The sequence below is a fragment of the Magnolia sinica genome, chromosome 4, assembly GCF_029962835.1.
Source record: "Magnolia sinica isolate HGM2019 chromosome 4, MsV1, whole genome shotgun sequence".
In the NCBI taxonomy this organism is placed as follows: Eukaryota; Viridiplantae; Streptophyta; class Magnoliopsida; order Magnoliales; family Magnoliaceae; genus Magnolia; species Magnolia sinica.
The window spans coordinates 47,246,442-47,271,948 of NC_080576.1; the positions used below are offsets into that span (position 1 = coordinate 47,246,442).

At 38.3% G+C, this 25,507-nt stretch overlaps 1 protein-coding gene across 2 annotated transcripts in view; it reads right to left on the reverse strand.

The window, feature by feature from the left end:
• LOC131243084 (protein argonaute 1A-like) overlaps window positions 1–7,149 on the reverse strand; it is a 34,354-nt gene extending 27,205 nt beyond the window's left edge. Inside the window, exons 1-5 of one of the 2 annotated variants that reach the window (XM_058242173.1) lie at window positions 6,909–7,149; window positions 4,831–5,645; window positions 4,547–4,752; window positions 4,297–4,446; window positions 3,840–3,973 (exon numbers count right to left, since the gene is read on the reverse strand). In XM_058242173.1, the coding sequence (XP_058098156.1) occupies window positions 3,840–3,973; window positions 4,297–4,446; window positions 4,547–4,752; window positions 4,831–5,637 (1,297 nt within the window). In that variant the 5' untranslated portion in view covers window positions 5,638–5,645; window positions 6,909–7,149. Of the gene's footprint in view, window positions 1–3,839; window positions 3,974–4,296; window positions 4,447–4,546; window positions 4,753–4,830; window positions 5,646–5,743; window positions 5,775–6,908 lie in introns of those variants that run through there. The other variant, XM_058242172.1, reaches the window with a different exon arrangement.
• Between the last annotated feature and the right edge of the window lie 18,358 nt (window positions 7,150–25,507).

The window sequence follows — 25,507 nt, forward strand, 5'->3', positions numbered from 1 at the left end:
GTAAATTTCTCCTAACCATTCATTTATTTTGTGAACATGTGTCGCCCACTTGATATTTTGAACTTGGCAACTAAATAGTGGGGGTTACCTAATGAGTGGCTTCCATCTCACCCAAGTGTGAGGCGAATACACTTCTTTTGGGAGGCAAACCAAGCATTTTCATGTGCAATCCAACTAGCACACTTAGTATTGGTCAAGAACTTGAGAAGGAACTTGCAGAGAATCCAAACCCAATAGTATTAAATCTGGAAATGTGGATATTATTCAACTAGGTATTTGGAGGTGCATGGTCATTAATACGACACGTGTATGAGGCAGCCCATTTACACTACCATATGTAACATGAAGCATATAGGTGTGATAACCAAGCGGTCCATGAGGTGATAGCATCATATGATGTCTCATCTCCAACAATCCACTAATCAGATTGACCACAAAGTTGAATCAGATAAATGGTTCACAAAATCTCAACCTCATTTCTTCTAGACGCACTTTTTTTTTTCATAAATTGTAGCTAACCCATATCAGTTGAACAACCTACATTTTGGGAAAGCCATCTACATAATGGGATGCACCTGATAGGTGGCTCGGATCTCACGCTCATATGTGATGTTGGCACATGCGGTAGATGAGCCATCTTATGCATGCATTTGGGCTTAGCGAACACCTAGTTACATTGTTGAATGTATCTACGCTTGTGTGCATACAAAGATCTAAACCACTTATACGTGGGACCCACCATGAACACCTCATGGCCCATGCATCAAACAATCCCACTCATTAAGTGGGTACACTTGTTCATTTTTTTCATACACATGTACAGCACACCTGTTGAACAGACTTCCCTGATTTTTGGGCCAGAGCATGTTAGCGGTTGCCCCCATGTTATGAGGGTCTAAATCTTGCTTCCATTAATCCATCAACTTGTTTGCCACAAACCGAGTGCTCGATCTCTCTCCACAATGATTACTTCATCACTTCGCTTCCCTTGACAACAACCACTCCCAATCCATGTTCTATGCACAAGCCAGTTTACTAGTTAATCTAAAAAAGCTATAAGACACACAACAAACCCTTCCATATTCTATGTCAAAAGCAATGCAGTAACTTTGAAAATAGAATTAACATCATGATATATAAATCAAAGAGCAGCACACAACAAATAAAGGTTTTGTCTGCCTCAGAGCAAACTAGCTAAAGTTCTTGGTAACCTAATGAGAAATGCCATTACAAATGCTCAAAGGGAACATTTTCTGATAAAACGTAAAAACTAATCTAAGCCATTAATCCTACTTAACCTAATCCAAATTATAGCACGAATAGTAGGGGAAATTTTTGTCCCTGCAATTAGTTTCCGACGGCGAATAACTTTGTATATTTAAGGGGTATGATTTCACCCAAATGCCACTCAACGGTTTATGTTTGCTGAGAAAAAAGCCAAAATTTCGACAAGTGAGCCAAATTTCTCTCTCACCAAAGTCGACTTTCCCCAACTATGCTGGGTAACTCACAGCTAGGTTACCTACTAGGTTTATTTCCTCAAATACAAAAGCGACATAGGTGGAACTTTCATGAGATCCACCTTGTCCATCAGGTACGCTGCCCCATTCTAACCATTGAACCCAAAAATCATGATTATCCAATACTCAAGTAGGCCCCACCATAGGAAACTGTTGGGAAGGAACACCCGCCGTTAGTTTTGTGCCGGGGGTTACCATAATGTTTGTCACATCTAATCCATTCATCTCATGAGCCTCATCAAGATGAAAGGATTACCCAAAATTCACAGTATTCCAAGTTTTAGGCCCATATCACTTAAATTTTGATGTTTTAGGTAGAAGTTTATAGGGTGTCCCACTTTAGAGTTGAATTAACCTGATTTTTTATTTTTATTTTTTTTTTAATTTATCAAGCCAAATAAAGTGTGGTTTACATAATGGACAGTGTAGATTTTGTGCATGTAAGTCATTTAACCCACATTCTTGAAAGAAATCCCAGTAGGTGACCATGCAAGGTATCCAAGTGTTTTCTGACTTCCCCTCGGCCTGATATATCTCTCTTTCCTTCTCTCCACGTGTGTCACACATGCCATAAACCAATCCTTATCTCTACTCTCTACTATATATAACGCTAGTAGCACCTTTGGGCATTTTCCCCTCACAATTAGTGTTGACAACATTGGGTAAGCAAGGGCAAACCTCATAAAAATGAGACTGGTTGGCAAGGAATGGTGAGGATGTTAGTTGACAAAGGACATCTTGGATTCAACCTACTTCCTTCACTTCTTTTAATGTTGATAGCCCACACTGACTTATCTTCTCCGTGTGTAGCTCAGATGACGAGAGACGGTGTGACGCTCTATAGGGTAAATCATGTTGTACATAAAAAAATCCACTCCATCCATCAAGTGAGGACCATTATTTGAACTATTAAATACAAAAGATCGCACCATTTGATCAAGCTGATTTGTGTCTTCTCTTCACCTTATTGAGTCGTGTTTTAAGTATTGACGATTTGTGTCTTCTCTTCATCTTCTTCTTTTGCTTTTGAATGTATTGCTTGTGTTCCCGCACGTCTTCTTACATTTATAAATTATATGAATAGACTTGGAATATACTTGCATCAATTCAGTTTGACAACACAAAGATTAGGACCCATACAAAGAAAACCTATCATGTGCACTCATTTTTTATAATGTTCTGATTTATAAGTGTGCATTGATTTCTTTTTTAACAATCACTGAAATTTCATTGAAAAATTCAACCAATTTCCCGATGTTTCCCCATGTTTCTAACAACAACGATACATTATGCAATACAACTAATATATCCCATGCGATAATTGATACGCATCCGTATCCTGAAGGTATGATACGTAACATGATACTGATATTTCGAACACTATTGGTGAATTAGACCTCATGGACGGGTTTGATGAAAGATACAACACATGGTGGCCCACACAAAAACGTGGGGTTGGCATCCCATTCCCACTGTTCCATGTGGTGTGGCCCATTTGAGTAGCGTATCTAGCTCATTTTTACCTCACGACCTAACATCAAATATAAATCCTAAGTGTAGTGGATTGGATTTTAACACTTAACATGGTGGCCTTTTACAAGGTGCATGAAACAAGTGTTTTAGACGACGCCCGTCTTCCTCCACCTCTTCCTCTCCTTCCCCGAATTTCTCTCACCTTTCTCTTTCCATCCCCTCCTCGCTCTATGTTTGCCCACGTGCCATGCACCCTACTAACTTGCTTAAATTATTTATCATTAGCCAAACTACCCTTGAACAATACCAAAAATTTACAAAATTCGTCATTTGCTTTGAGCAACGCTAGCAAAGGATCATGCCAGCATGCAAGCCAACCAACCTGACCCAACTGTTTTGGGATGCACTTATCAAGGTTTTGGCTTAGGCAGGTTTTGGCTTAGGCTCGGGCCAGAAAAAATGTAACGCATTAAGAGTACACATATCCTACATATCCTAACTCAACACAATCCGCCCATATCATCATCATCATCATCTTAGCCTTTACCAAAAAATTTGGGGTTGGACTTTCAAATGGTGGATAAGCGAGGCTTCCCCACTCCCACATCACCACTTTGGTACATGGTTCATGCAAGTATAATTTTCCCAACATATTTATAAGCTGGAGTATAAAATATACTTATGATTCTCACTCACAAACCCCTTGTCGATAACAATATAACACACTATCATTTTTTTCAAGGGCTCTGAGAAGAAACAGGTCACCCAAATTCTCATCATGACAGAAACATGTTTAAAATTTACATTGCTTAACATTAGATGCATATAGAGAGGAATCATTATTACCAATATTTAGGGATAACCCCATTTGGGTTGGACGCATGCTCTGGTAAAAACCACGCCAGCTTTCCAACCCATCACCCAGCTGCTTCCTTATCCCTAGATCAGGTGAATAAAATGATCGACTCACAGGAAAATACCTGCAACCAGTTCGCACACCATGTAATTTGCTGAAATTAAGGAATCGTTTGCAGTGTGGAATCAGAAGGATTTGTCGAGATTTGCCATTTTTTTAATGTTTGGTAGATAGGAATTGGAGGGATCTACATTTGAGAGGAACCCAAATCCTCTAAAATGAGCTCCTTCTGAACTCCAATCTCAAAGCTCGGATTTCAAATCCAAATACTGACTAAAATCCACTCGATTCCACAGAAGCTCAAATCACACTGCCAAACGAGCCCTAAGGAATTAAGTCAAATTGCAACTGCATGCAAGAGCATCTTAGGAGCATCACAAGAAGTACCTAGAAGTAGGAAGTTGACGCAGAACAATATCGAGAACCTGGAGAGCTTCTTGGGGAGCATCTGCTTGCTTCCCAGCCAGAAACAACCCTAGATGATGAAGATCGGCACGGGCAGCAAACTTGATGACAATTGTAAACTTTCTTTCTCGTCTATAATCAAGAAAAACTTGTCAACAAACAATGCCATGCATAAGAGCATAAGAGAAACTGAGAGTAGATCAAATATATCAAATTGGTGGTTGACAATGACCTGGTGCTGCCTTGGCTATCATCCTCATCAAGAGTAATAACAAACTCCTTTGAAGAAAAAGGCAATGGACCGGCTGTATAAAGACTCTTGCGGCCATCATAAGCTGGAAGCCGATTTCCAAGATGTGATTCTTTGTACAATGTCACTAGCTGCTCCATCACAACACGGTTCATAACCCGTGACGTACCTTCCGGTGTAATTGACACCTAATCACCCAAAACCACTGATCAATATCTTCACTCCCAGAGTATGAACGAATGCACGGAAGAATAGGGAAAACTTACATCGTATTGGTGAAGGTCCTTATCAGGTAGCTGTACGAAGAAATGGTTTGCCTTCACCACACACTTATGACCAATGGTACCCTTGCCAGGACGAAGTGGGAATCTCATTGATTTGCTCGAAGGGGCCACTGGCTGCATCTCCAGGCTAGGAATCTCTGCAGGCATGATAGCAAGCTGTTGAAGCTGCTCAGCAGCCTGTGAAGGGGTCATCTCAGGCAACTGAGTTGAAGAACTAGCTTGCTGTGACGATTCAGCTGATATTCCAGATGGGGTTTTCTCAGTAGCATATGCAGCTTGGTATGGAGCCTGGGAAGCTTGGTGCAGCTCGGGATCAGACGGTCTATAAGATGGGCCACGGCCACCACTGCCACGCCCACCCCATGGATCACCACCCCTGCCCCTACCGCCAGATTCAGGCATGACGCCACTGGAATGTTGAGGTCGCATTCCTCCACGTGGCTGATATCCACGGCCCTGATATTCAGGTGGTGGGCCACCAGGTTGCTGGGGCACCATGCCACCGCGCTGTTGATATCCACCGCGGCCACCCTGATGATGATATCCTCCACCACCACGGCTTCCTTGCTGAGGCTGAGGAAAAGCAGGACCCCCACTACCACTTTCTCCTTGGTATCCTCCTCTGCCTCCTGCTCCTTGGTATCCTCCTCTGCCTCCTCCAGCTCCCTGCTGCTGCTGCGGATCCCTCTCCATTGGCTGTTGCTCCCCACGGCCAGCACTGCTGCTAGCTTGCTGAGATTCAGATCGCTCCCCCTCTTTGGGAAGCTCAGTTCTCCTCTTTCTCACCATGATGAGTACTGAGAACAAAACCAAAATCAACCTTTTCTGAAAAAGAGTTCAGAAGCAAAATCTAAAAAATAAAAATAATCCGAGCATGAAGAGCAAGAAGATTTACCACTTGGCCAAAACATAAACGGAAACTCTAATTACAGTTTGCAATTAATAGATGATTATTACGACATAAACCCCTCCAGAATCAAATCACAGCGAAAAAAAACTTATTTACAGTTATTAAATAAGAGATGCTCACATCCAAACTGGTTCAACAATAAGTTAATATCTTTGTCCCATGGTTTTTTTTCTTATTCTTCTTCTTTTTTTTTCTTTTTTTTTTTTAACATTCAACCTGTCCCATGGGTTGGCACGCCATGAAGATCAATTTGTGCAAAAAATCAGCCCCATCCAAGCACCATGCAGAACACACTTGTATTTAGTTATTCATCAGCAGCTATGCATTATTTTCTATGATGTAGCCACCTGATAAGTAGATGGGGTTAGTTTCCACCCAAAATGATCTTCATGGGGGGGCCAACCTATTGAACGGGGTGGATTTCTCACGCACAAGATAGGTTGGACGTTATCCACTGGGTGGATGGTAACTTATCATCCAAGTGATTGGATGTGAGCATTCCTCATTAAATAATTAAATGATGCCATAAATGAAGAAAAAACGGAAGAATGCTACTCATCACATTATTTCCAAAATCATCTCGCAGAAACATAATTACTGGCGAAATACAGCAGACCCCAATGCAGGGTAAAACAGAAACCCTGAATTCTAAAAATTCTTCCTGACAATCTTTCAGTAATTACGACAAACATAAAGCAACCACAATCGTAATGCCATTAAAACACTAAAAAGGGAAATAAAACATAAATTTCTTTCACAAAATTTAAAAAGAGCTAATGAAAGAATCATCAAAATACAACAAAAATCCTAAAAACCTAACCCTAAATCCGCTATGTAAAAAGTAGAAAAAGACTCCCAAACTACTTCAAAATCATAGGAACGCCATTGAAGACGCTAAAACGGAACAAAACTCTAACCTTAAATTAACTTTCACAGAAATCGAAGAAAAAACAAAAATCATCCGATGCCAGAGAAAACCCGTAAAAACGAGATCAAGCAAGAACCCTAGAATTACTGTCATCAGAAAAAAGAGGGCGACAATTAAAGAAAAATTCACAGATCTAACGATCAAAGCAACGAAAGAATAAAAAAAGAAAGGAAAAAAAACAGAGGGTAAGAAGCACGGGAAGACGAAACCGCTTTCCGATACCTGAAAACCGCTCTCGAAAAACCGCTCTGGAAAACCACTGTTCAAGTCAAGGGAAAGTCGTTTGTACAGAGGCACTCCTCTTCTGAGAGAAAACTGGATTTCTTAAAACGACACGATGTCCGCGTCTACGCATCGGGATATTGTACGGTGGATCCGATCACAACAGTGATACGGTAGACCCGTTTCTAATACGGGGACGTGATCAGATAACGGATAATCTCAACCGTCCAAGCGACGGGAATTTATCTTTGGTGGGAAATGTTTAAAACGTACGTCGATCATATGAGTGTTTCTACTAATACCACTGTACTTCAAAGCTGTGGCAGAGGACAAAGCTGGTTCCTGTTTCGGAAAATAGAGAAAAAAATTGATAGGTCGTGATTGTCCTTTATTTGGGGTTTTATGAAAAGTGGACCATCCAGGGTGGGGTGGAGTAGATAAACGGTTCATATTGATGATACGTGTGTACGTATATTGGCGGTAGTGCTCAAACGGGTTCCGGTTCTCTGGGCACCACCGAGTCAGTTACATCCCACTCTCTCCTGCTTACATGCTTGAGTGGCAGTTGATTCAGAGTCTACTGGCACGGTGGACGAGGCTTACATGTGTCAGTCCGCCATATCCGATGTGGAACACTGACGTGGTTGCTGCTCGTTTAAGTAACGAGACCGTCGTCAGCATCACATGATTGGCTGATGAGGAATACTAGGCGAATCGCGCGTTTTTTTTTTTTTTCTTCCCCGTCAAGGGGACGAGGATGGCGTGTTGAACCCAAAACGGTGGGCCCCCGCCACTGTGAAAATTCTCGTTTTCGAACTTTTCTGGGAAGTACTTATGATGTTAAGGTTTATCCAGAGATATTATCGAAAATCTTGCTATAAATAAGTATTATGAATTAATAAATGTTTAAATTTTTTATTGTATATTTATTAATATTTTAAATATCTTTTCTAATTTATTAGGATATATGTATTTTATAAATAATTATTATGAATTAATAAATGTTTATATTTTAATTATATATTTATTAATATTTTAAATATTTTCCATAATTTATTATTATATTTCCGTGATGAATTAACAAAAAATCTTATCAATAATAGCAGTTCGTTAATTTTTTTCATAATAATATAAGAATTCTATAAGGTGTGTCTTATGGATCAATGGTCTAAATCTCCGTAAGGGTTTGGACATTGTGATTAGGTATATCAGGGACTTCAGCTGCATTTTTCTGAAATAAATTAGTATTAGAATGAGTGTGGGATTAGGTTTAGTTTTCCACTACAATTATATATTAGGGTTTTCTAAATTTTAAAATATTAGCATTGTTTCTTTTGTTTTATTGAACTAACATAGAATCATCAATTAGGTACTTTCCTTCCAACCTTATTTCCTGATTTCTTATTTTCTGTAATTTTGCTTTTAGTGGAAATAGGTTTATTTTATAAGCAGGTCTAAGAGTGTTTCATGCCCGGGTAAGTTCATGAAGATTAGTTAAAGATTTATCCATCCATTATCGGATTAGACAACACTTAAGATCTCCTGAGTTAGTTGAAATTATGACTAAAAATCAACATCATCATCTTGCTGAGAAACAACAAGATGAGAATAATGTGTACAATGGTCCTCCACCTAGAATGTTATGTGACTATTTGCAACTAACAAGGACGAGTACATATTCCTACATGATCTTTCTACATAATGCAGAAAACATAGATTTCAAGCCAGGAGTTATCCAACTACTCCCGAAGTTTTATGGACTAGATTCTAAGAGTCTATACCTACATCGTAAGAAATTTGATGAAATTATAACAGCATTGCATTTCCATAATGTGTCAGACGACACCTTAAGATTAAAGTTGTTCCCTTTATCTTTGAAGGTGAAGGCCAAGTCATGGCTTCACTCCTTGAGACCAAGATCAATTGCGACATGGGCTAAGATGACCCGGGAGTTCCATAAAAAGTTCTTCCCAATTCATAAAACCATCACCGTGAGAAGGGCGATTATGAATTTTTCACAAAAAGATGAAGAAATCTTCTTCCAATACTTGGAGAGATTTAAGAATCTTTTAAACTTGCCCACATCGTAGCTATGAAATTTGGCAGTTCATAAGCTTTTTCTATAATGGACTAACTTCGCTTATGTGTCAACTCGTAGAGATGATGTGCAATGGAGAGTTTAGAAACAAAGATCCCGATGACGTGTGTAATTATTTTGATATGCTTGTTCAAAACGTGCAATCGTGGAATACTTCATCCAAGCCCACTAACCTCAAATCGACTCAATCCAAGTAGAAGTGAGGAATTTACGTCTTAAGAGAGAAAAACGATGTTCATGCTATGGTGGATAGCCTCACAAGAAAGGTTGAAGCCATGGAATTGAAAAAAGTAGAAACGGTCAAACCCGACGAGACCGTTAAAGTTCTTTATGGTATTTGTGCCAGTAATATAGACTTGACGCATGAGTGTCCTATAATTTTTTGCATTTTAAGAATTATTACAAGAGTAATCCAATACCTGAACAATTATTAAAGGTCATTCAACGCTTCCATCTCAAACACGTACAATTCTAGTTGGTGGAACTACCTAAACTTTAGCTAGAGGAATGGGCATTAACTAATACGGAAAAAGAAAAAAAAATCATCAAGGGGCTCTTCCTTCAATCTTTAATCCATTAAATCCGAAAAAAAAAAAAAAAACCCAAGAGGATACGGTTAAAAAATTCATGCATAGTTAAGAGCAGTTCAATCAAAATGCTTTGAAAGCATTCTAGGATATTAAAACATTATTGGGAGTATTTGCATCGTCCATTTAAAAAATGGAGGCATAACTTGTTGTTAAAGAGAAAGTAACTCTTCAAACTCAACCTCTACCTAACTCAAAACCACAAGGTGAAATAAGTGACCCAAGCTCTTTAAATCAGCATGTGGAGCAAGCAAAATCCATCACCACTCTTAGAAGTGAAAAGATGATTGACAAAATTATCCCTATGAGGGCTGAGAAGCCTAAGGACTCGAAAGAATCTGAGAGGAATGGTGGGTCTAGCAATACTAGACATGAGAGAGAACCAGAAAAGCAATACAAGCCGGTTCCTCCATTCTCATAAAGGTTGATATCACAAAAACCTCTACCAAACACTTAGCATATCTTAGAGGTGCTAAAATAGGTAAAGATCAAACATCCTTTTGTTGGATGTCATAAAACAAATCTTTTCATATGCCAAGTTCCTAAAAGATTTATGTACAGCCAAGAGATGGCATAATATCCAGAAAAAAATATTATCGACAGAGAAAGTGATTACCATTATCAAATAAGATGTGCCTAAAAAATATAAAGATTCCAGTAGCCCAACCATCTCTTGTGTGATTGGGGATTACCAAATTGAACATGCACTACATGATTTAGGGACGAGTGTGAATATGATCATATACTCAGTCTACGAACAACTTGGCCTAGGTGAATTAAAACCCACCAGGATCATACTTCAACTTGTTGATCATTCGATTCATATATTGAGAGGGATGATAGAGGATGTGCTTGTCCAAGTTCATAAATTCTACTATCTATTAGATTTTATTGTTTTCTATACACAACTTATCATTGATAGTAGCACTCAAATTCCTATCATCCTTGGTCGATCATTCCTAGCCATATCAAATACCATAATCAATTGTAGGAATGGGGTCATGAAACTATCCTTCAGGAACATGACTCTTGAAATGAACGTGTTTAACATGTGCAAATGATTGGAGGATGGTGATGATGTCCATGAAATAAACATGATAGATTCATTCATGGAAAATAAGTCACTTTTGACTTTATACTTCGATACTCTAGAGATGTGCTTGACCCACTCCACTAATTTAGATGATAACATGATTAAGGAGATGGATTCCTTGTTAGATATTGCGCCAGTACTTGAAACTAACCAATGGAAGCCTGAATTTGAAAGGTTACCTTTCAAACTAACATAAAGCCTCTATTATCTAATGTTAAAGCACTGAAGCTTGACCTAAAACTATTACTTGTGGATCTTAAATATGCCTATTTAGGTCAATATAAAACATATCTAGTGGTGATTTTTTCCCACTTGGATAAGAAACGAGAGAGTATGCTTATTTATATTCTCAAAGAACATAAAGGAGCCCTTGGATGGATGATTGCGGACCTCAAGAGAATCGACTCTTTAATTTGCAGTTACCGCATTCATCTCAAAGATTATGTGAAAACGTCTAGACAACTATAACGTCGTTTAAATCCAAAAATGAAAAAGTGGTTAAAACTGAGGTGTTAAAGTTGTTGGATGTGAGTATCATATACCCTATATCCGATAGTTAATGGGTGAATCCAACTCAGGTGGTACCCAAGAAGTCTGAGATCACCATCGTAGCCAATGTGGATAATGAACTCGTGCCAACCAAAGTCACTACTGGTTGGAGAATGTGTAATGACTACCGAAAATTGAATATTGTAATGAGGAAGGACAATTTTCCTTTGCCTTTTTGTTGATTAGATCTTTAAAAGGCTAGCAACTTATTTATATTATTGCTTCCTTGATGGATATCCGAGCTATAATCAGATAGAGATATGCATTAAAGACTAAGAAAAGACCACGTTCACGTGTTCTTTTGACACTTTCACATATCGAATGATGTCATTCGGATTGTGCAATACTCCCACCACATTCCAGCGATGCATATTGTGTATTTTTTCTGACATTGTAGGATAATTTTAGAGGTCTTACATCCTTAAGCGAATGCCTTAAACACTTAAAATAAGTGCTGAAGAGATGTGAACAAAAGAACATTATGTTGAATTGGGTGAAATGACATTTCATTGATCAAAAGGAGATGGTCCTTAAACACATCATATTGTCCAAAGGAATCGAGGTAGATAAAGCCAAAATTGACTTAATCTCTAACCAACCTCCATGCAAGATCATATGCGATGTACAATCCTTTTTAAGACATGCCAAATTTTATCAAAGTTTTATAAAGGACTTTAATGTTATCTTTCATCCTTTATGCAACCTTGTTCAAATGGATACTCCCTTTGAGTGGAGCGAAGAATGCCAAAAGGCTTTCACCAAGCTCAAAGACATGCTGACTAGCACCTCACCAAGTTCAAAGGCATGCTGACTAGCATCCCTATCATGCAACCACAATATTGGAATTTACCTTTTGAAATCATGTGTGATGTAAGCAACAATGCAATTAGGGTATGTTAGGCCAAAGAAAAGAGAAGAAACCCTATGTTATATACTATGCGAGTAGAACTCTAAATTCTGTTCAAGTGAACTACTCTATTAAGAAAAAGGAACTCATAGTTATAGTGTTCGTTTTGGACAAGCTTAAATTCTACTTGATAGGATCTAAGATCATTATCTGCACTAATCATGTGATACTGGAGTATCTTCATTCTATGAAGGATGCTAAGCCTCGTTTACTAAGATAGATCCTTGAAATACGAGATAAGAAAGGAGTAGAAAATATAGTGGCTGACTATCTCTCTCGGCTTGTTTTATCTAACTCCATGGAGACAAAACCTATTAATGGCATGTTACTTAACGCATAACTTTTTAAAATCTCCCAATTACTTTGGTACGCTGATATTGCTAATTATCTTACCACATGTACAATTTCTACTTATTAGATTGAACAATATATGAAGAAATCATTTGCCGAGGTACGCAGGTTCTTCTGAGATGATTCATATTTTTTAAAGTATTGCCTAGATCAAATCATTAGGAGATGTCTACCTGATCATGAATAACAAAATGTCATCTCCTTTTATCATTTATATGCATGTGGTGGCTACTTTTCGACTAAGAAGACCACAACGAAAATCCTGCAGTGCGGCTTTTATTGGCTCATTATGTTCAACGATACATATGAGCAAAGTGTGAGAGCGATGCCAAAAATTGAGAGGTTTATCCTATAGAAATACGATGCCACTGAACCTTATTCTTATCAGTGAAGCATTCAATTGTTCAGACATCAATTTCATGGGACCATTCTCCCAATCCTTTGGAAATATTTACATTCGACTCGCTGTTAAATATGTCTCCAAATGAGCTAAGGCAATTCTGTGTCGGAATAATGACTATTGCATGGTCATTACGTTATTAAAAGAAAATATTTTATCTCGATTTGGAATACCTCGAGTCATTATTATTGATGGAGGATCTCACTTTTGCAATAAACCATTCAAAGCATTGATGAAGAAATATGGTATTTCACATAAAGTGAGAACCCCCTATCATCCTCAGACGAGCAGTCAAGCTGAAATATCAAATAGGGAGATTAAACAAATTCTTAAGAAAATGGTTAACTTGGATCTCAATTATTAGTCACTTTGACTGACCGATGCATTATGAGCTTATCATATACCATATAAAACCTCTATTGATATGTCACCCAATAGACTTATATATGAGAAGGCTTGCCATTTGCATGTAGAACTAGAGCATAAAGAATATTGGGCTATAAAGAATTTCAACTTCAATCTTTATAAAGTTAGCTTGTTGTGAAAGTTATAATTGAATGAACTTAAAGAAATCCAAAATGATGCTTATGAGAATTATAGGATATACAAAGATATGATAAAAGTGTTTCATGACAAAAACATTCTTTGGAAAAATTTTGAAACAAATTAAAAAGTCCTGTTGTATAATTCTAAACTTCATCTTTTTCCCAATAAATTGAGATCTCATTAGACCGACCCATTTAAAGTCAAAACGGTCTATCCTCGTAAGGTTGTCGAGATAGAAAATCTAATGAATGATAATATTTTCAAAGTGAATAGCCACTGCCTTAAACCATTTGTCGAGAAATTTCATTCAAAGGATATGTACATCATTCTCAATGATCACGTCCATTAGGACCGACTTTCTAGTCTGATGAAAGTTCATCTATCCATTTATTGTTTTCTTAGGATTAGATTAGAATAGTTAAGATTGTTTTAATTTTGTTTTATTTAGTATTAATCCCTTTACATGGTGGAGAAATCATGTCATTCCATTAATTTTTCTCAAGTACTCTCTCTCTCTTATTCATTCATCTTTTATTTTCGTTGTCTCTTGTTATGATGTATTGTATATCTTTTACATTGAGGACAATGTAGATTTTAGGTTGGAGGTGAAATTATATGTAACTAATCAGTATCTTCTTAGTTTTTTAGTAAAAGAATTTTAAAAATTTTCAATTTTTTGATTTTAAAACTATCTTTGAAAACTAATATTTTGTATATCCGAATATATTTGATTCTAACATGATAAGATGCAAAGTAAATTTTGAAAGTTTAGAGTCTAGCTGATTAGTAGATTTTTTAACAAAAATCTTTTAATGAATTAATTGATAGAAAATTTAAATATTAATTTAGTCTAGTTCACATTTCACATCTGACTCTTATTCTTTAAAAGTTAACTTGAACTCTTGATGTTTAACTTATTAATTATTTAAAAGTTTATGAACCAAGTATGGATATCCTTATATATATATATATAAACCACCTAAAAAAACAGTTGAAATAAAAAATGGCTAGCTATTGAATGTGCTTAAATGAGATAATAAATGAAACAATAGAAAAGAAAAAAAGAAGAGGAAATAGTGTAAAAACTGTCGATGAAAAAATAAGTGAAAATGAGATAAGTTTGGAACCACTAATTTGTGTTGATTTGTCCACTTTGAGGTAATTATTATAGTTAACGTTATGAAAAAAAGTTTGACTTTTATAAATTATAAGTTAGAAATTTACTGAGCACACTAGGAACTTGATGTTTAGATACATTCTGTTAATTAATTAATGAAAGAGAATTTAGTTTAATAGTTACTAGTGATATTAGGTTCTAGACTGACATATTTCATCATTGTATCTTTGAATTACACTTACATATGCATAAGATTACACATAATGTTATTTTTTTGAGAAAGGTTTGAAATTTGAGATTTAGAAATTAGTTTTTCACATATTTTGCTCGAGACTAGCAAAATGCTAGTTGGGATGTATGTTGAGTGTGAAATATATATATTTTCTACTTATTTTGTATTGATTTTATAAATATAAATGCACTTAATTGATCCAATTATTTATGTTTTCCTATATAAGGTTATTTGAAGAGTGGAGATAAAAAGAACAATTAAAGAGGAGATTTAATGGTCGAAGAATGACCAAAAAAAGGGTTACAGATTTGGAAGTGATTAATGAAGAATTCAAATGCCAAAGATCTAAGAAAACCAGGTGCAAATGAGAGAAAAGACTAGCTGAATTACAAGTTCAACAACAGAATAAACAAACTGTTTGGTCCCACTTAAGTTTGGTTCGGTCCGATCGAAAGTGCATAAAACAGTCCAACAATAAACGATGATTTTTAGAATTAATTCGGTTTGACATTCGGTCCGACTGAAACCAGGTTCGATGCCACCAAATTGATGTTCGGTGCGACCTAAGGGAGATAGAGAGTTCAAATGTAAATCAAATAAATTCAACTCTAATCGATAGTTAATTCGGTGCAACCAAAAGCTAAGTTTGGTGCAACCGAGGCGTATCATTGGCTACAGCTGAAGCGTAACTATAGTGTGTAAATTGAAGTTAGTTTCAAGACGGTGCAATTTTTCCTATTTAAAGGGATGTTTTAGGCTTTATTAGATATGAATTAGAGTAAAAGAGGTAAAGCGAGGAGTTGTGGAGCCTCCAAGGAGTTATCCTCCAATCCTTTTGTTATAGTTAGTTTTTATATTTTTCTTTTAGAATTTTAGTTCAATAATGTCTTTGATTGATTAATCTCTTACTTAGGACTACGAGGTGAAACTTGTAGTTATTTTTAGTATTTTAGTTTACTTTGATTTGTGTTATTGGGATAATTGTTGAATAATTCATTGATACTTGGTTTGAATAAAGATTTATATGTAGTTTACTTTGATCTATTGTTGACTTCAGGCACATTGGATGCTTACGAAAGCTAAGAATAGTTTCTTATTTGTTTTACAAGGAATTGATCTGTAAAATCCATTGATCTATCGTAGACTATGGGCACGACAAATACTTTGAATTCTCTACGATCAATACTTTGGTGCATGATCTGGGAACCAATTCAATTGAAGTTCAAAATCTATTTTAAATATATGAATGATAATCCAGCTACTCTATTTTCTAATTGAATAGGATAAGACTTCGATTCCAGTGAGTAGTCTAATTGAATAAAGTGAATTAACATTAAGATATATCTATAAGTGGATCCATGACACTCTAGTGTTTTATCCTTATTAGTTTCCGTAATGCTCCAAAATTTGAGGGTCGAGTAAAGCTCAACTCCCAAGTTCCAACGCATCACTTATGCAACATAGATAATGATGTTTAAATGTTGTCTATATTAGTGCATTAAACATGAGTGGGATTACACTAAATCAACATATCATACTCCAGAGTTAATGTAAATAAGCAAGCAAAAGATTGAACTAGTTATATAAAGTATATATGTGTTTCATAACCTTTAGAGTATGAACATGCTACTGGGCTGAATATATATACATAATTTGTTTCAAAATATACAAAATGACAAAATATAGATGTACGACTAATCCATGAAATCCCTGTAATCTTGGCGACGCAGTTCTAGGTCTACACAGACCCGCCTGAGAGTTACACATAGGAGAACTCCTCCTCGTCTAAGAAATCCGACTTTGTCGCGTAAGCCTCACTGTAACCTGCATCTAAATTAGAGTCTGGTTGGTGTTTTAAAACACCATCCCAGATTAAGAGTGAGTGATCAACTTAGTGGTACTATAAGGTAAAGGTTAACATGTTATCAACTCAATCAAGAAGTAATGATAAAGCAATACAATAATCACTTCCTAATTACTCTTGTTAATACAGGAATGATTTACAGAATGATACATGCCCTCTCCTACACTCCCTCAGTGACTTCATCTAACGATCGTGTATGACAAACTCCTTAAACGTGCGCTTCCTCGCCAAAGCACATGCAATGCGGTGCATGGTCGTGTTAGTCAAGTAATTTATTAGGCTTATTCATACAGCAGATTCGGGAAGCTAAGGTACCTCCCTTTTTATCATTTACCCAAACAAGGATCCATCTAGGGTCGTCAATCTTAGTTAATCACATACGATAGGTAAGTTGTAGGGCATCACCCTTGATGAAAGCAATGGATAGGTAAGTTCAAGAGTTTACACTTGAGGTCGCTATGGGGAGGCTCGTTACCTCAGCGAGGCCTAGTTTATACTTGAGGTCACTACGGAAGACTCGTCACCTGAATGTAAGCTGACAACTCGAATACGGTGTCCCATACACCACCATATTCGGCTCACGAGTTTTGAGTTGCTCACTGGTCACTACGAGGAGGCTCGTCACCTCAGCGTAGGCCGACAGCTCGACCACAGTATCCCATACACCACCATGCCCGGCTCATGAGTCTTAGCGGATCTTAGTACCATGGTTAAAATGAGCTTTACATTGATAAGTGATACCTTAGATTCAAGTAGTAGCGTCTATGCATGGTAAACACACAATAGGCCAATCGGGCTACTTAACAAGTTCGATTGGTACGTGCGCATGCTAAATTAATCGACATGGAGCGCGTAAGCACTCCACGTGGCCTAACTACTGTCAACAATCACCATACGACTCGGATTCATCGAACGTATCTAATATAGCGAAACTAGTTCGGCCACTCAATCGGGAACCATTATCGATTGCCTAGACTATGTAATAGTCCCATTCATACTTAAATACAATAAGTAGTCACAAATGTTAATCATAACAACATTTAACAAATAATTTAAACATAATTTCCATTTGAACATTTTATCAAACACATTGAATAAGTTATTATACATATACATTTCATCCATAAATCACATAGCAACAATTTACATTATATGAAGGATACTATAAATATGAATAAGGTAGTTGAGAATCCTATCCTAACACCCTTGTTAAAAACGATTCATCAAACAATTTCTCCTTCAGACATTTTATCAAACATTTAAACTATACAATACTACATACATAAACTAAATTAGTTATAACATATATTATGGCAGATCCTTTATAAAGGAGTTATCATACATACAACAAACATGTATTTTAGATTAATAGTCATGACAAGCATAAACATAATTGCACTTTCATTCAAACATTTCAGCAAACACATGAAATGCATTATATATTCACATAGTTCACACACATGTATAGTTTATTGAATACATTGTAACTAAGATCATATGGCAGCAATCAAGTCAGACATAAATCATTGCTGACATTGAAAACCTTGAAAACCATAACCTAAACGTTTATAGTCCACACCTTTCGTCGAATTTCTCATTTCAAACTCAATTCGAATCCTACGTCCTTGTATACAGAACAACAGTACCTAAATATCGAAATAAGTTAGCTATTTCGCTGATTACCCTATCTGGGTTTCTAAAACAAGTTTAGGGTTAGGATTTCTTACCCAAATCGCAGTTAGAATCGATGGTGTAGTGATGGCAGGGAGACGAAACGGCGTATGAAGTCGTGGGAAAGGATCCCAGTAGCGATCTCCCTATCTCTCTCTCTCTTCTCCTCACTCTTTCCTCCTCTTTTCTCTCTTCTCTTTCCTAGGGTTTGAGAAATTCGTATGAAAGAGAGAGAGGGTGGTTTAAGGTCTTTAAATAGGCCCAGAAGTGATGTAAGTGGCCCCAGAGTCATGGTATACTTAGGTTATAGCCAACGAGTGTCTGTTTTCGATAAATAGGGCCCTCAGGAAGATCTATTTCTCACTTAAGTTAAGACGCAAGTTCCCTGACAATGGATCTATGCCAAGACTGTGTTTATGGTGCAATCTGACAAACTGATCGACCGTGGAGGACCTGTATCAAATCAATGGTCGTCGTTCCTCGATGAGGGCCACAAGTATACAGATAAGAGCAGAGAAATTTCCCTGATCTATGGGTAAAGTTTGGTTAGAATCTGATGGTCCGAAGTCTTCAATTTCGCCTTCAAGTGAATGACCCAAATCACTTAAGTTTCATGTCAATTTCTAAAGATATTCACGTTTCTCACACACTTCGCTCAAGGCTCAAGTTGTACGTTTTTAGATACTATTTAGGCTCAATTCTCCCGAAAGTTGTCAAGCCCAATAAGGCGGTCATAACCTTATAGTTTTGCGGTAATCGGAATTTCGATGAGCGGTTCAGGTCCGATATGGAGTTTCAATGTGCTCCCGAGAGCAACTGGGTTTTGGGGTTTCTCCTAGGTTTTTAAGTAGTGTTAAGCTAACGATTTTAATGGTTTTGAGTCTTGCCATTTGTATTAATAGTGGTTCAAACTAAATCCACCAATTATTTAGTTCAACACTTAATTAATTTTCATTTAATTCCTAAAGAATTCGGTCCTTAAGGATTTCTACCTGAGGTGGTACTCGAGTTTTTGTACGGATTTTTCTGAGATGTTATAGTTTCTCTCATAATTATTCTTTAAAGTAAATTCCAGTAGTTAGTTTAGTTATAGTTCTAGTTCTAAAGTATTGTAAAATTTGTACAATTATAAGTCCCTATGGGTACAACCTCAATCTCACCAAGTTATTACTACATTACAACCTTGTACTTGGGGTTGTCATGTAAGCTCCGTATCCTAGACCGTACCATTCCATAGACTTCCGCGGTCTTTCCGGTCGAATTTCGACAACCTTCGACCCTTATCGGATGTTTATCGCGATCCTGAGATGCATGCCGTTAACCCGAGTCGACTCAACCCAAGATGTGTACCCTATTGACCGCGCCGTCACCGTGGTTCCGATGACGCGACTCGCGCGCTGATCCGATACTCTGGCCAGGAGATGCGGGCCAGCGTTCGGTGCGAGAAAAATGCCGCGCGTGCGAATTACGAGAGAATCTCTACGAGATGTCACATCAACCCATCAATCCCATCATGTCAAGTACATGTCAAGTACACATCACCTTTCACCCACTCCCAAGCAACCACAAAAGTTAAAAAGTTCTTACAAGCTCATATCTTTCTTACACCAAAAACCCTAAAAGTCAAAAATCTCTTACACACCCATCACTCCTCACATCCATCACTCCATCACCCATCACTCTCTCTCCCTTTACAAGTCTCTCTCTCTCATTTTCAAACTCATTCCCAAGCAAGAGAGAAAACACCATACGTCCAAGCCTTTCCAAGCATTCCCAAGCAACAAGTGTGGCCCACCTTCCCACCCTCTCATCTCCCATCTCAACCATCCAAACCTCATCTCCTCCGTTGGAATCGAAGCTAAGGAGCTAAGGAAGCCAAGAGAGCAAGAAGATCAAGCGGTGGGTGCTTTGATAGAGTAGTTTTAATGTTTTTAAGATGGGCCAAGTGAGGCCAACCGACCAATGGTTTGGATCTCACTTGGGACCCTAAGATGTGGCCGATGACCCACTTTGATCATCATGATCATTCCATGATGGGGCCATTCTCCATGGACCCCATTATAATGTTTATTTCTCTTGTATACCTAGGGTCATTTAGACCATCTATTTTAGTGGAGAAGGGATCTCCACTGTTAGATTTTGATTTATTGGGCCCATGTGTAATGGGACCCACTTAATGTATGATTTAGTGCAAGGGAGGGCCCATAGTGTCGGGGTCCCTCCATCACGCGTGTTCCACTCTCTATCCCTCTCTCTCCCTCTCTATTTCATTTTCTTTTATGAGATCATTATATGGTTATGTGGCCCACCTAGATGGACCCCACCACGAGGTATGTATTTTTATCCAAACATCTTGAACTGGGGCCCACCTTATATGTGTAGTACCCACAACATCCATCATTTGGTGGCCCACCTAAGCAGGGCCCACCCCAATACATGTGCAATGCCAAACAGGACGCTGGACAAAAAGGGAAAACACAAATATTAGCTTGTTTCCAAGCTTATGGGGTGGCCCACTCTTATAGGCCCCACCTTGATGTATGTATTCAATCCACGCCGTCCATTCTTTTCCCAAGCTCATTTTAGGCGTTGAGCCGAAAGATGGGACCAATCAGACTTACGGGCGGGCCATAGCATGGCAAACAGCAGGTTTACCGTTGAAATATTCCCTGTCGTTTCTATACCCCAAAACATATTGAATATTGGGCTTGTTTGGCTGGTCTTGAGATATGGGAAACAATGGCGAGGTTGGATTCATCCGATGCGGGCCCTACACGTGAAAAACCGCAAAAACATTAGTTTTCTTTAAAAAAATAGAAAACAAGCAGCAGCCGCTGCTATTGCCAGAGGCGCAGGCAGCGCCTGTGCGTGCTGTAAGCAGACGGGCGGACGGGCAGCAGCCCACGGGCCCAACTATGGGCCCCACCATGATGTATATTTTGCATCCACACCATTCACGAGGTGGGCCACTCCCAGCAGTGGGCCCCCTCCAAATTTCAGCTCCATCCACAGATCAGGTGGCCCACACTGCAGGAAACAGTGGGATTGAACCTCTGCCATTGAAACCCCCTTTTTTTTTGGGCCACAGAAGTTTGGATCAAGATGAAATTTGTGTTTTACCTTTCACTCAGGTCCACGTGACCTCGTGAACAGTTTGGATGGGAAATAAACATTATAGTGGGCCCCAGGCCCACCTCCAGGTCCACGTGACCTTATAAACAGGTTGAATGGTAAATAAATATTACGGTGGGTCCCCCACACTGACCGTGTGACCTTAAAAATAGGTTGGGTGGCAAATAAATATTACAGTGGGCCCTAGGCCCATGTGACCCTATGAACAGTGAAAATAAATATTATGTTAGGCCTAGGTTGGGTGGAAAATAAACATTTTGGTGGGTCCTACTTAGGACCCACTTATGTATGTATTGTGTCCACACCTTTCATCAGTATGGACCTCCACCATGGAGTATGTGATTAATCTATGCCTTCCATCCCTATGGGACCTACCATGATGCATGAGTTTCATCCAAACCGTCCAACCATTTTGGAGATTTGTATAAGGCCATTAGTTGAGGCCATCTTAATGTATTTGTGGCCCGTGGTTGAGGCCCACTTTGATATATATATAAGGCCCATGGGTTATGGCCCATTGCAATGTACATAAGGCCCATTGGTGCGGCCCATTGATGTGGCCCACTTGATGAATATAAGGCCCATATGATATGGCCCATTTGATGTATTTAAGGCCCAATGGGATGTACCTAAGGTCCATTGCAATGTGTGATCCCAACATAGTTTATGTGATGATGTTTACGACGGACTATGCCTTGGGAGCAATGATGGTTTGACGTCCACATTGCAAGTATAATGTTGGTTAAATGTCCACATTACAACTCTCCCTAGGGCCCATTGTTTGGCCCGTACTTGTTGTGTGTAGGCCGTCTAGGCCATCTGCGTTGTAAGGATAGTGCATTACTTTATAACATGTGTAGTATAGCTCCATAACTCATGATCATACGCATCATATGTATGCTTGATATGAGAAGTGACTGATCATAGCATATGCCTTCGGGCAGATTGTTTAAGGGCTCCTGGATAGGCGGTGTTGCCCTACATGAGCGCACGACACGCGCAGGATTTCTGCATGACTGGATAGTGTGATTCATGCATTCGCATTGTGTGACATGGTTACCATACGCCCTAGCGACATTAGGGCCGTAGCCTCCACAGGCATATCGTGGTTGGCAGGATTGGATACCGAAAATCTTGTTCTACATAGGGTGCTATAGATATCCCTGGGTGAAAGTCCCTAAACCCTTATGGTACCAAGAGGTTGCTCCAACGTCTAGACCGAGTGGGTGCATGAGCGCCGAGTGCCGATTACCAGACGGTTGCGCTTTCCACTGTGTCGTGGTCGGTTCGAAGGGGGTGTGGCCTTACCCGCCCGAGAGGAGGGGGCAAAGCTAGGCTGAGTCTGACCAGCTCGAGGAATGAGTCCGCTATTGACGAGCCGAGTCCGATATTGGCAGGCGGATAGTGAGGTTTCTTCCACTCCCCTTATTGCGTGCGATGGGGCGGCAATCTGGTTGGAGTGAACTAGACCCCGATGATATTCCAGAGTTGAACTGTATTGATGTATGGACTCAGATGAGGATTTGTATGCTTGAGTTGCATCTCGCATCGCATGACCTTGGTATGGCCGACATCATTCATGTCTTACATTGTATAGCCTTGGTACGGCTAATGGTATTCATGGGTTCATCAGCATATTCCGCATTACTCTGATACTGTATAGTTGTATTACTACCTTGTGCATATACTTTCACCACCCTTTAAGCTTTCCATAAGCTTATGCATGACCGTTGCGTGCAGGTGACGTTGGAGCGCAGCAGTGCTGAGGCAGGAGCGCTTTGTAGATCATCTTGGAGCTTTTTGTTTATTATCATTGTATTTCCCTTCATGCTCATTCTACTTTTAAAGTTTTTGATCATAGTGGAAATGTGATGGAGTTTTTGGTTGTTGTTTGTGGGTTATGCCTTTGGTTATGCTTATTACGAATCAAACTAATGTTGAAAATTCTCCTCATAGCATCCCAGGATCGGAACCTGGCGAATGGGCGCTAGGAGTCGAGAATGGGGTTCTAAGGAGGCTGTCGGCGCCGGATTCGGCGATCGAAAATTTTGTGAGCCCGGTTTCCGAGTTTGGGGCGTGACATATCATAACACTAACACGATTGAGTCTAGCAATACCAAAGGCAAAAGAAAAAGAATAAATATCAATCAATACAATTAAACTTATGTGGGGTTTCACTCGATCGATAACCAAAACGATAAATGGGGAATAAATATGGGGGCATCGACCGAATACTTAAACGACGAGGAGTTCTTGAATGATCTTCGGATTGAAGAGTTACTTGTTAAAGTAAAAAAACATTATGACCAGCTTTTTCTAAACCAAATGAAAGAATCAACAATGAAGTTATAAATGAACCGAATTTGGAGACACTTGGGGAGAATGTCTGAATTTGGTCATACAACTTGACTTGTTTCCACTAATTACATTGAATTGTAATATGGTGTTAACATTACCATTAATTTTTTAGGCTAAACCATCTCAACCAAGCACAATAGAAGAAGATATGAAAGATTTAGATCTTCCAATAATCATACAACATAGATCATTTGATTCTGAAGAGGAAGTCAAAAAGGTGTCGACCGTGATAGTCAAACTAAGGTACCCTTCTGAATAAATAATTATTGAAAGGTCAACCCTCACAATGACCCAACATCTAACCATTGCATATCTCTATTTACTTAGAAGGGTGTCTGACCACTTAGGTTCTAGTCGATAACAAAGCTGTTGTTAATATTCTCCCAGTCGGAATGATGGATAAATTAGGAAAGACTAAAGATGACCTTATCCCTACCGAGGTTACAATGAGTAATTTTATTTGAGTAACACAAACACATGGAATTTTACCAGTCGAATTAATGGTAGGCAATAAGAAGGTGTTGGTCGCTTTCTTTGTGGTCAACATTTCATCAAATTACAATATGTTGCTTGGATGAGATTGGATTCATTCGTTCTTATATATTCCATCATCATTACATCAATTTATGATCTTTTGGAATCAAGACAAAGTAAAATTGGTTATGGCTAATAATAAATCATTCTTAGCCATGTCTAATGCAACTGATGCTTATTTCTATAGAAATAAGATCAGACCGATTTACTTTACAGTATGAGATAAGAATGTTAAACTGACTGGAATTAATGTCAGACTTAATCATGATAATATCGTACATGATATTGCTAACATGCTTTGATTGAACGAAGAGTTGCCGAAGACAACAATTCCCTTCTGTGCAACTACAAGATGTACGATTGAAGAAATCCCATGATGGGTTGAACATCGGTCACAGTTGAATTAACAGCCAGAGTACGACAACTTAAGGAGAGTTTACAAGATCATAATAATAGATGTTTCATTAATATGACCGAGATAGCAATACTGACTGATCAAATAACTGAAGATGACACCCTAGAGAAATTGGAGGATTCTCATACTTAAGTTCAAGATCTTATAATAGAGAAAAATTTGGGGACGAAACAACAACCCTAACCAATTTCTGTCAGTGGATTTTAGATTCCCAAATACCGGCCAAACTTATTAACTTAGTTAAAGAGTTCGTCAATTGCTTTGCTTGGGACTATCATGAGTTGCCTAGGTTAGACTGAAATCTGGTTGAACACGGGTTACTTATGAAAGAAGGTTATTGGCCACATAAACAACCACCTAAGCGAATGACTGCGAAAATGACACAAAGGAAAAAATCGAGCAGTTTTTGAAAGTAAGTTTCATTAAACCTATCAAATGTGTCGAGTAGATTTTGAACATAGAGCCTATTATTAAAAACAATGGTAAGCTCATAATATGTATTGATTTTTGAAATTTAAATAAAGACACACTAAAAGGACGAGTACCCTACGTGATCCAACCATTAAGAGGAGAAAATAGGACAAAAAGAGGTTTTAATGCAAGAGAGAAGAAGAAAAGGTAAAGGAAGAGGTGCACCAATTTAATCTTGTTTATGTATCGGCTGCGATATGTATGCATTAATGAAATGATAATTAAGACTCTTCATATGATACGATTTTATGCGACGTGTCACATGGATAGCTAA